The sequence below is a fragment of the Triticum dicoccoides genome, chromosome 3A, assembly GCF_002162155.2.
Source record: "Triticum dicoccoides isolate Atlit2015 ecotype Zavitan chromosome 3A, WEW_v2.0, whole genome shotgun sequence".
In the NCBI taxonomy this organism is placed as follows: Eukaryota; Viridiplantae; Streptophyta; class Magnoliopsida; order Poales; family Poaceae; genus Triticum; species Triticum dicoccoides.
Window position 1 is genome coordinate 481,757,234 of NC_041384.1, and position 10,934 is coordinate 481,768,167.

Below are 10,934 nucleotides of genomic sequence, written 5' to 3' on the forward strand. Positions count from 1 at the left end.
GAATGTACCATGTGATGCATTCACTAGATAGCACTTTCTAGGGAGTAACTACAAACATCACTCTGCCTAGCAAAAACACATGCAATTCCCACAAAGAAGATTGTCAACCTATACCCTAACTGAAGATGTACAATAAAGATGTCCAAACTCTTTTACCAGCTTATTAGCACTGGATGACCCCCTTGCCCGGATGCTGCCTGACCCAAGGCGACTGATGTGAAATTCTTAATCTTTTCAGCGCTGCTATACACACGACGAATGCGCGGCCGATGCCCGCACGATTCGTACGTGGCAGCACAAGCAGCAAGAGTGCATGCAGGAGCGCAGTTGGGGAGGCAGCATCGTTCGGAGGTCGTGCGGGAAGAGTCGTCTGTGAAGCAGTTTCGTAATCTTTTCCGTTATTACGTAATACTATGCATACTGTAGTAGTACATTAGTTGACCTAACCTAGCTAATCAAATATGGCTGGACAAAACTGTGCCTACCACCAAACCACACAGAAAGCAAACCCTTTCTTTTTTAATCACGGTAGGGTTGGAAAATTTCAGGATAGCTACCCCGCTAGTGGAACAAGCATCTCCTATAGCTAATCCTAAATTCCTAACACACTTGGAACTTGTGGGCACAGATAACTACAAACCTCTGATACGTTCTGACTTGGTCATTTGGCCACACTTCATTTGGCAGCATGGGAAACGGAGACAGGTATGAGATCATCCTGTTCATTCTTTAATTCTAACAAAATAGAAACAGAAAAATAGGGTTCATCAGAAATGTTAGGTGTATACCACGTATGAAAGTCATGTGCAGCTGGATTAGCAATATATACTTCAATACTTGTATAGTTGCAAAATTTTCAATTCTTACACATGTAGGTACAGCAAATATTTTGCCCACATTTCCCACAACTGTGGCAGTGCACTGGGGGAAGCTTCTGTGAAAGAAACCATCAGCAAGGGCCTAACGGAACCGAAGTAATTGACGGTATATCACAAGAGTTGTAGTATCAAGTAGCCCAAACATCCAAACAGGACATACATGGCCCTCCCCACGCATTCTTAAAAGCAAAATATAATGGTGCTGCAAGTAAAGCAGAAACACGCACACAAGATTCGGAAGGGAAGAGAACAAACTAATATACCACTTACAACTGACCACAGGAAGGTATGTAACTTGATCAAAATTCACAGGAGATTTTACGAACTTCTGTTTCTGTTAGATCTATAAGGGCAGTCAGTATATGAGCAGCCAGCCCAAACTTTTGAGATGCTACTCTAGACTTGTACATTCACATTAGTGATTGGACCCATCAAAGGTGTTAAGACAGTCATGCTCCAGTAGCACCTCTAGGCCTTCTCTTTCCCTGTAGAGGTTAGTATATGTAATGTCGAGGCATGGATTGTTGTGCTTTGGTTGGGATCCTTCCCTCGGGCTGACCCAGGCCTCCTGATGCTGTGTGAACGCTCCATATTACTCTTCAAAAACTTCTGCACAGGCTTAGGTAGGCGCGCAATCACTCGGGTTGAAGTAACAAGAAGTATCACCCCCGTAATAATGAAGAACCTGAAAGGAGAACCAACTCTTTAGTGTCCCTCAGCCAATTCAAAAAAGTGGAGCAGAGGTCAGAGAGCACAAAGAGACAACACATTTGTTCAATCCAATTTGTCAATAGACGATATGACTCCTTACACGGTACACTACTGGTGTTATTGTCCTAATCTATTGCACCCAATATACATTAGGTATTTCAGCAAAGCTGAATTTGCATATCCGTAACCTTAATAGACTGAGAAAGAACTTGATATATTCTCTCATGATCAAAGTTGCCAACAAAGAATACATAACAAGCACATGCTACATGAATTCCATATATAGTCCCAAGAGAAGCACCCACCCCACTTGCAATTTAGTGAGGCAAATAGCAGAGCATATCAGGTGGAAATCTCAAAAAATGCGTCTGTAGCTGCATGATTACAAGAGATGGCTCACATTGGGGCGGGATATCCCCACACAACCAAAACAGTTTCACAGACATCCCAACAACTGCAAAATTGCGAATCGCCCCAAACACTCACTACTCTGGAAGTCTTCCTCCCTCTACTCCAGCATTGTCTTCCTCCCCAACGTCAATGCCACCTCACTCACTTTAGACCTGCATGGGATTATCCATCGCTGCCTCCCTCTCTGCACATTCCACAAGATGGTGCCTGTGGTTGTAGGTGGCTAACCTTTCGTCTCCATCTCACCAGATCTACCCACATCCGGCTTTCCCACAGCATAGATAAGGCAGTGACTGTTTCCCAGCTCCTGCTCAATGCGACGGTGGAGCCCCTTGGGCCTTGGATGCACAACCATCCCCAGATTTGGGCATGGGTGGTCCTACTGCTGCTATATCTATCAAGGAGATACTGCCATACAGAACAAGAGGTTCTCTGCCACCTCCAGTATTGCCTATCATCACTGCGTCCACAATGTATGTTAAGTGTTCCACCACCATCACCCCCTACCCCACCACGCAACCTCCCCTCGTGATCACAATCACAAAAATTCATAGTTTAGCCAGGATCTCACGGTTATCGGATACACTGCCAATGCAATAGCCTTAAAGGTGCAGGCATTGAAAAGAAAAAAAAAACAATGTACTCCCTTCGATCCATATTACTTGTCACAGCTTCAGTACAAAGTTGTGTACTAAAGCAGCGACAATTAGTATGGGTCGGGGGGAGTAGCTAACTACAGAAGCAGGGAAAAGGGAATCAGATCAGTCTTCAGCAATAGCACACAACACAGAAAGAAAAACACAATGTAGTATAATGACATTACCATCCAAGCAAGAGAAAAAAACGTCCTGCGGGAGCTGTCGGCAGATGTTCGTCAAGTGCAACCATACCAGCCACAACACCAGACACAATAGATGCCACCGATGTACATGTGGACACAACAATTGCCCTCCCATGCTTGAGACCTCGAGTCTGCACAGGCGTCATGTCCCATTAGTGGAATATACAAAGCAAAGCCACAAACCAGAGCAGAAGCATTGAAAGATAACTAGACAAGTCATTATGACAAATGTTAAAAACACATATTTCATCAGACGGGTCCAATATACTAGTGCAATCTGAGAAAACAATTTGCAAATAACAAAATTTTAAAATTTTGCAGATCATCAATGTCAATGGAGTATAAATTAGTACAGTATAAATTTTGTAAAAAATAATTGCAAAAAGGATTGCATTCCTTTCATAGAACATGCACATGTGTTTCCCTTTTTAGATTAAAAAAATGGTCTCGGCAGCAAAAAGGAAGAAGCAGTGTGATATGATTTACAATAAGCAAGATTTATAGCTCAATTTTAGTATCAGCAAATATTATGTGACATCACTATGTGGCTCCATTCAAGGTCAGTCACACCCATGTTCCTGCTTCACTCAGACAAAAAATACTCCACTCCACTTTGCTCCCATATGGTGTACCCTAATATTCACGTTATGGTGGCGTCATAAGCTTGGTGTAAGAGTTTGACTAGCAAGTACATGTTCTCAAAAAACACTACATAAAAACTATGAATAAATAGTATGAACTAATGCACCTCGGTAGTTAATGTCATTGTGCAGCATATGTGCAGCATATGTGCACCTGTTTGCCATTTTGACAGATTTGTTCCACTCCCTCTGAATGTGAATATAGGTCAGGCACGGATATTTAGGTCTTCGATTTGATTAGCGCAAAATATGATGTATGTTATAAAAAAATATTTTTAGATTCATCGTCCAATGAAGTTTCTAGCCATATATTTTTTGTGGCATATTATACATGCTTCACTAGTTAAATTGACTACCTAAGTTCCCATGCCAAACTTATATTCCCATCCGGAGGGAGTAAGAGGATTTGGTCTGTGAATCCAACAAAGAGTCATTTAAAGTGAGGTGAGAGATGGCTGCTTCGGGGTGAGTCTCTCTAAAGAGCAGGAAAATGTCCTTGAACAAGTAATAGTATGACATCTCATTCATCTTCCATACCAAGATGGCCATATCTTTCATTGTGCAATGGAAACTCAACAAGTGGAGTCTCCAAACCTTGTTGGCATGAGTCTTTGCAAGGGGTGATCTAGAGGTATCTAACCAACAGACTGAGTGGCCACCTGAATGTAGATCAACACTAAATAACCTTTTTTCTTTAGTATGGAGATACCTCTAGAATGCCTCCATGCAGGGCCTCATTCTGATGACCATCAAAAAACTGTTCACCTGCCACCATGGCACAATGGACAGCAAGAGAAACTTGGAATCGTTGGTAACGCAACAGTTGTAGCAAACATGGAAAAAGATGACACACTTGTACTTGTTCAAGGACGTCTTCCAGCTCAAGACAGAGCCCAACAAGAAGCAACGATCCTTCATGCCATTCCAACAATTTGATGCTTTCCAGGTTCACAAATCAATTCTGCTTTAAATGTCTTCGCAATGGCCCACATGTGCATGTTCTATGAAAGGAGTGCAATCAGCTGAAGATTGCTTGAAACAGAAGGATTTGACATAGGTTGTATGACAGCCAAACAATAAATGCATGCACACCGACAGCATTAGTTGAGATTAACAAAGTGCAATAGTCTCAATAGTTCCCGTGCACTGTTCGAGTGCGTAAATCATTAACAAGTGCAGCACCGATGGCAGGTAAAATCTCTAGGTTTTCTACAAACACTACACAAGCACTGTATACATCCCTATCAATGCCAGAACACATAAAAAGCAGAGAAGTACATCTCCAGAGTATCAGGGCAGCAGTGCGCATTAAGAAGGGACATCTCTGTGATGCACACAAGTAGGGAGTCGCATCTCCAGTAAACTAGACATACCTGGTAAACAAATCCCACGGCACTGCAGGCCACACTACAAGAAATGGCAGCTGGCACAACAATCTTCGGAAAGCCCATTTCAGACATCACGAATCCCATCTTAGAGATCACTGATGAAATCCTATACATGAAATAAGTTAATAATTATGAGTCATCCTCCCATATTGGGTCACTGCATAACTGTATACTAAAAGAAAAGAAAGGTTGAAGTAACATTTGTTTATTTCATGATAAATGTATACTCCCAAGTAAATATCCTCTCAATCAATTGAAACAGGGACCAGAGTGGTCAACATAAGGCCTGAGTCTAAGTCATAAATTAATTTTTAAAATAGAAAAGGCTGTAAACAAAGTGATAAATGGAAATAGATAAAAAAAATTACCCAAACAAAATGCCTGATTCTAAGCCGTATATGACCTCCTCGATCACTTCAGGTCCAGTCTGGATTGATGCAAGGTGTCAATATTTGCAATATTGAAACATGAATCCGAAATTAAAAAATTGCTCACCAACTCTTGTTCGCGCCTTTGCTTTTTGTAGATATGAAGCCAAGTGTTGAGCAGAACCTTAATTGGCATAAACCAAACAAAATTGCCATCAGTAGCAGGCTAGAATCTGGATTCATCAGCACTATAATAATATCATCCACCATAATATCCTACAATATGATTAGTTCTTTCCAATTGACGTGTTTTTTAATGAAACGGGAATGAATTAATCCAACAAAAGAGCAGTCTAAACACTTCCCTAACTCCAGCAAGCAGTTTCGTGGGGGCATAACACAGAAATAGTTAAGACAACATAATTTTCTATATAGAAATACAAGGGTAATACTCATGTGGTGCACGCCTAAAATTGTTGGTGAGAGTTGGAATATTATAGCAAGAACGGTCAAAATAGTTTGTGCAAGAGAAACTACAGTTGTTTTGGTAGAATGCATACTTACGTGGATGTAATAAAACTAATACAACAGAGTATGGTACCTACAAACAAGATGAGAACGGTGAGCACCAGCCAAGGTATACTGAAAAGGGGAATCTCTTCCACTTTCTGCTCCTCCCCTCCTACACCGACTCCTGAAGTTACAGAACGCAGAGTAAATCCAGTCAGTGCATGGATACTAGCCTAATGCCATTAACCAATCCATTTCCATCTTGTGACCATTGCACGTAAAACTATGATGACGAACTTGTGACTGTACTGTAGCTCACCTATGGTGCCGAGACCGGCCATTGTGATGGCAATCCAATCAAGGCCATTCATGACCTCCTTGAGGTAAAAATGGGAGAAGACGCAGAGTATGGCGAGGCCGCAGCCGGCAATCGGCTGCACGACAGAGACCTGATGAGAAAAAACAAACGCCGCATCAGTCATCATGCGGCATCCTACTAATCGGGCGAGAAGAGAAACACAAGGGAGTTGGGAAGCAGGCAACGCACCGGCGCCTGCGAGAGCGCGGTGAGCATGAGGGCGGCGCCGCACATGTCGAGGAGGAAGCCGCTGATCCAGAGCCTGTTGAGCGCGTAGCCCCGTATGACCTGCACAAGACCGAAGAGGGCGGCGTCATCCATCTAACAGTAAGCAGCAGCGCCGGCAACCGGAAGGGATGGATAAGGGGGCAGGGAGGGGAGAGGGGTGCCTTGAGCTTGAAGGAGAGGGGCGGGAGGATGAGGGTGCCCTTCTTCTGGAGCACCTTGCCGATGCTGTTGCCGGCGGCGCCGGCCAGCGTGAGCGCCACCGACTCCCACATCCCCGATCCGATCCGGCACCAGGCGCGCGCGTGGGGGGTTTCCCTGGAGCTTTTTGGGTGTGGGAGGGCCGAGGAGAAGACCACGAGTGGGAGGAGCCGAGGAGGTGGCCGGGTGGCGTCCTTTTCTCGTCGTGTCGTGCGCCCCCGTGCCCGAGCGTGGGTGCCGCCGGTGGCGCTCTCGTTGGTGCCTGGGTCGCGTCGCGTGTGCGGGAGGGATGCTCCATTTTTTTATTCTGTTGTCTCTGCTTTTGGGCTTTGCAAGCTTGGATGGGCTGCCGCTCGTACATTCAGCCCAGCCCAGACTTCGGCGTTTATAAATACGCATCCCGTGCTGTCTCGAAGCCTCACGCTACCCACATTTCGCATCGCACACTGACACTGGGCACGTGGCCACCATGGTGTCGTCAGTCACCCTGGCAAGGAAATCCCAGTCGTTCGTCGTGCCGGCCGCGCCGGCGTCGGGAGAGACGCTGGAGCTGTCCGCCATCGACCGCGTGCCCGGGCTGCGCCACACCGTGCGGTCACTGCACGTGTTCCGGCGCAACGGCGCCGACAGCGCCAGGCCGGCCGAGGTGATCCGCGCCGCGCTGTCGCGCGCGCTGGTGGAGTACCCCGCGTTCGCCGGCCGCTTCGTGGGATCGGCGGCGGCTGGCGAGGCCTGCGTTGCGTGCACCGGCGACGGCGCTTGGTTCGTTGAGGCCGCCGCCGACTGCAGCCTGGAGGACGTGAACGGCCTGGACTACCCTCTCGTGGTCTGCGAGGAGGAGCTGCTGCCCGCTCCGGAGGAAGGCGTTGACCCTACCACTCTTCCGGTCATGATGCAGGTATATACGTACGGTTACATCATATTTTCGTTACTGCTTCCTCCGTTTTAAATTACTCGTCGTGGTTTTAGTTCAAGTGCCTCTGTTCATTTTTATGAGACGTTTTAGACTGTTTAAAACAGTATTCCCTTCATTCGAAAAAGCTTGTCTCTCAAATGAATATATCTAGCATAAAGTTAGTGTTAGATACATTCATTTGAAATATACTAGATACATTCATTTGAGAGACAAGTTTGGGACAAGTTTTTTCGGACAAAGGGAGTACAAAAAACTATCTAAAACGTCTTATAAAAACAAACAAAGGAAGTACATGAGTTCGAGGCTCCTTGCAGAAAATGTTTAGGCATCTGCAGTCCGCATCTTTCATTCATTTTCGCATTTTCTTGTGTGCGATTATCAAAGGCAGTAACCGAGCATCAACTTATTCAAGTCACCAACAACATATATTTATACATAGTCCGATCGGGTATAGTATATTTAGATCAGGCTGCCAATTTCCGCCCGTTTATTCTTAAGCATGCTCGTCCGTATTAGTAAACGTTTTAAGCTTAAAAACAGGGGCATGGACATTTTAAGCAGGGAGAGAGAGCAACCCACCACATCGAGAAACCATCGCCATGAATTAGTTCAGGGCGTCTGAAGTCATGAAGTCAGGAAGAAAGAATATGTTGACCTCAAGAAACCACATGTTGTTTCCTATTTTTTCGCAATATAGATGTTGTTTCAAGACAGTATTTCTAATGGATTCATTTCTCGGACTAGTGTAGGTCAAGACCCTTTTTTGCGACCAGAGAGAGTAGCTCCAAAATGAACCAAGACTACGTATCAGAGTGGTTGAACTGTAACACATATGTATGATACACTAACTAGGTGGAACTGTACCACATCCCCCTCTTTTTTAGGATACATCGCGTTGTTGGTAGTGGAAGATAGAAAGTGCCGGCAGCACCGACACGTCACAATGGTTTAGGTAGTCTACTACTACAGCCTGACTGTATTTGTCTCTTCACTGACTCAAATTCCATACAACCACTTCATCTGAATAACAATATCGAATGTCATGGTTTCAGGACTCTATATTGCAAACTTTTTCCTTGTCATTTTAACTGATGTTTCAAGACTGATATTGCATTACCTTTCTCGTTCTAACTCTGTCCATGCCAGGTGACCGAATTCACTTGTGGAGGATTTGTTGTGGGCTTGGTAGCGGTCCACACCCTCACAGACGGGCTTGGCGCAGCACAATTCATCAACACAATTGCTGAGTTAGCCCGCGGTCTGGACAAGCCTACGGTGGCTCCTGCATGGGCTCAGGCTGTAATCCCAAGCCCACCCAAGTTACCTCCAGGGCCACCGCCATCGTTCCAGTCCTTCGGCTTCCAGCATTTCGCCACAGATGTTAGCTCAGAGTGTATCGCCCATGTCAAGGTCGAATACTTCCAAGCAATGGGTCAGTATTGCTCAACTTTTGATGTCGCCATTGCAATGGTTTGGCAAGCTCGAACTCGGGCCATCAAGTACAGTCCAGAATCCGAGGTCAAAATATGCTTCTTCGCAAACACCAGACACCTTCTCACACAAGTTCTCCCAAAGGATGGGGGCTTCTACGGCAACTGCTTCTACCCGGTTACCGTGACATCTATGGCGAAGGATGTTGCCATGATGGGGCTGCTTGGTGTGATCAGGATGATTAGGGACGGGAAGGCAAGGCTCCCTTTGGAGTTTGCCAAGTGGGCGTCAGGGGATGTGAAGATTGATCCATACCAGTTGGCGTTCGAGCACAATGTGCTATTTGTGTCGGATTGGACGAGGCTTGGATTCTTTGAGGTCGACTACGGGTGGGGCACTCCTAGCCATATCTTACCATTTACCTATGCAGATTACATGGCGGTCGTGGTGCTTGGTGCTCCGCCAATGCCCAAGAAGGGCACACGAGTTATGACCCAGTGTGTGGAGGAGAAGTATCTCAATGAGTTCAAGGATGAGATGAAGGGTTTCTTTTAAAAGCCTAGTTGTTATCATATCAATGGCATGAGTGGATGTTGGGTTTGGATAAAAAATTTGGAGCATGAGGAAATACTACACTTGCGATGTTGGGAAAAGTAACAAATAATATTGTCGCACAACTATCCATGTAATTCAGGGGGTGGTCTAATATATGGACAACTGCTCAATAAAGTTTGTGAAAGTACATTGTGCCCTTTAATTGTTGATTTTGTATTGATGACGACAAATTAGTGGGACTAATATTGCATGCTAATTGATGATACCAAAAACCGTTAGTGTCCTCGGTAGGGTGGAGAACGTGACCAAATGTACCAGAGGGGATCACACATGGTTTTTTTGTATTGATGACAACAAATTAGTAGGACTAATATTTCACGCTAATTGATGATACCAAAAAATGTCAGTGTCCTCGGCAGGGTGGAGAACGTGACCGAATGTACCCGAGGGGATCACAAACGGAGTTTTAACCAGGTTCGGACCCTCATGGTCAAGATAATACCCTACTCCTGCTTTGTTTTTTTTATTGATGGTTCGTGTGAGGGGGTTACAAATTGAAGGTAGTGATAGCTACCGAGGTTTAAGTTATTCATCAGGTGTCGTCCAATCTACCCCACCCCCCCCGCCCGCCTTATAAAGGAGGGGGTGAGAACTAGGGTTTACATGTGAAAGTGCGTTATATCGACTAGAGGGAGGGTGAATAGGCGATTTTTACAAATTCGTCACTAAAGAATTTCTAGGTGAGGAAATTCCTAAGCAACAAACTACTTAGCAGCGGAATAAGTACTCAGATGCATGCATAACATAACAGAAGCACAGTCATTATGATGAAATGAAAACAAGCACAGAGTACAAGTAGCGTATAAACAGGACAAGCAGGCTGAAGACAACCTGACTGAAAAAATAGGATTGTGGAAATTGAGAAAGTCTTTAGTCAAAGTCTTCAAACAGTAACGATCAAGTACTTCAATACAAGAATGACGAAATGAAAGGGTTGAGGAAATAGAACCAGTAGCTTGGTGCAGACGATGATTTGGTAGACCAGTTCCAACTATAGCTGGCCAAACGGGCCGGCCCGGCCCGGCCCATCCTAATCGTGTCTGGCACGACCCGGCCCGCCGAGGCACGATTATTATACGGGCCGTGTCATGCCAGCCCGCATGCTGCAGCCTTCAGCCCAGGCACGACCCATATGCTAATCGGGCCGGCCCACAAGCACGCTAGGCCGGCTAATCTGCCACCTATTTTGTGCACCGGGCGTTTTTAGCCTATTTTTACCTGTTGGGCCACATTAGGATACATAAAAAAATAAAAAGATAATCGGGCCGTGCTGTGCCGGCCCGCGTGCTCGGCCTTCAGGCCCAGGCACGGCCCCTGGCGTGCCGCGTGCCGGGCCTGGCCCGTTTAGCACGTGACGTGCCGTGCCGGCCGTGCTATCGGGCCGGCCCAGCTATCCCGGCCCGTTTGGCCACCTATAGTTCCAACTGTTGTGATGATGAC

General features: G+C 45.6%; 2 protein-coding genes across 2 annotated transcripts; one reads left to right on the forward strand and one right to left on the reverse strand.

Moving 5' to 3' along the window:
- Positions 1–1,108: 1,108 nt before the first annotated feature.
- LOC119268678 (probable magnesium transporter NIPA9) lies at positions 1,109–6,797 on the reverse strand. The gene is made up of 9 exons (XM_037550371.1): positions 6,496–6,797; positions 6,296–6,394; positions 6,068–6,197; positions 5,844–5,932; positions 5,366–5,422; positions 5,239–5,297; positions 4,856–4,976; positions 2,824–2,972; positions 1,109–1,563 (listed from the first exon to the last, which is right to left on the reverse strand). The coding sequence occupies exons 1-9, from the start codon at positions 6,604–6,606 to the stop codon at positions 1,347–1,349; spliced, it is 1,032 nt and encodes a 343-aa protein (XP_037406268.1). The 5' UTR covers positions 6,607–6,797; the 3' UTR covers positions 1,109–1,346.
- Positions 6,798–6,967: 170 nt separating this feature from the next.
- On the forward strand, positions 6,968–9,630 carry LOC119268679 (acyl transferase 5-like). The gene is made up of 2 exons (XM_037550372.1): positions 6,968–7,430; positions 8,595–9,630. The coding sequence occupies exons 1-2, from the start codon at positions 7,002–7,004 to the stop codon at positions 9,432–9,434; spliced, it is 1,269 nt and encodes a 422-aa protein (XP_037406269.1). The 5' UTR covers positions 6,968–7,001; the 3' UTR covers positions 9,435–9,630.
- The last annotated feature ends 1,304 nt before the right edge of the window (positions 9,631–10,934 follow it).

Excerpts from the sequence above, each read along its gene's own strand:
- LOC119268678 (XM_037550371.1), bottom strand. The coding sequence starts at position 6,606 with ATGTGGGAGTCGGTGGCGCTCACGCTGGCCGGCGCCGCCGGCAACAGC. Across the intron at positions 5,933-6,067 it reads GGCCGGTCTCGGCACCATAG|GAGTCGGTGTAGGAGGGGAG; the intron begins GTGAGCTACAGT and ends CTGTAACTTCAG. Across the intron at positions 4,977-5,238 it reads GAATCAGGCATTTTGTTTGG|GATTTCATCAGTGATCTCTA; the intron begins GTAATTTTTTTT and ends TTTCATGTATAG.
- LOC119268679 (XM_037550372.1), top strand. The coding sequence starts at position 7,002 with ATGGTGTCGTCAGTCACCCTGGCAAGGAAATCCCAGTCGTTCGTCGTG. Across the intron at positions 7,431-8,594 it reads CTCTTCCGGTCATGATGCAG|GTGACCGAATTCACTTGTGG; the intron begins GTATATACGTAC and ends TGTCCATGCCAG.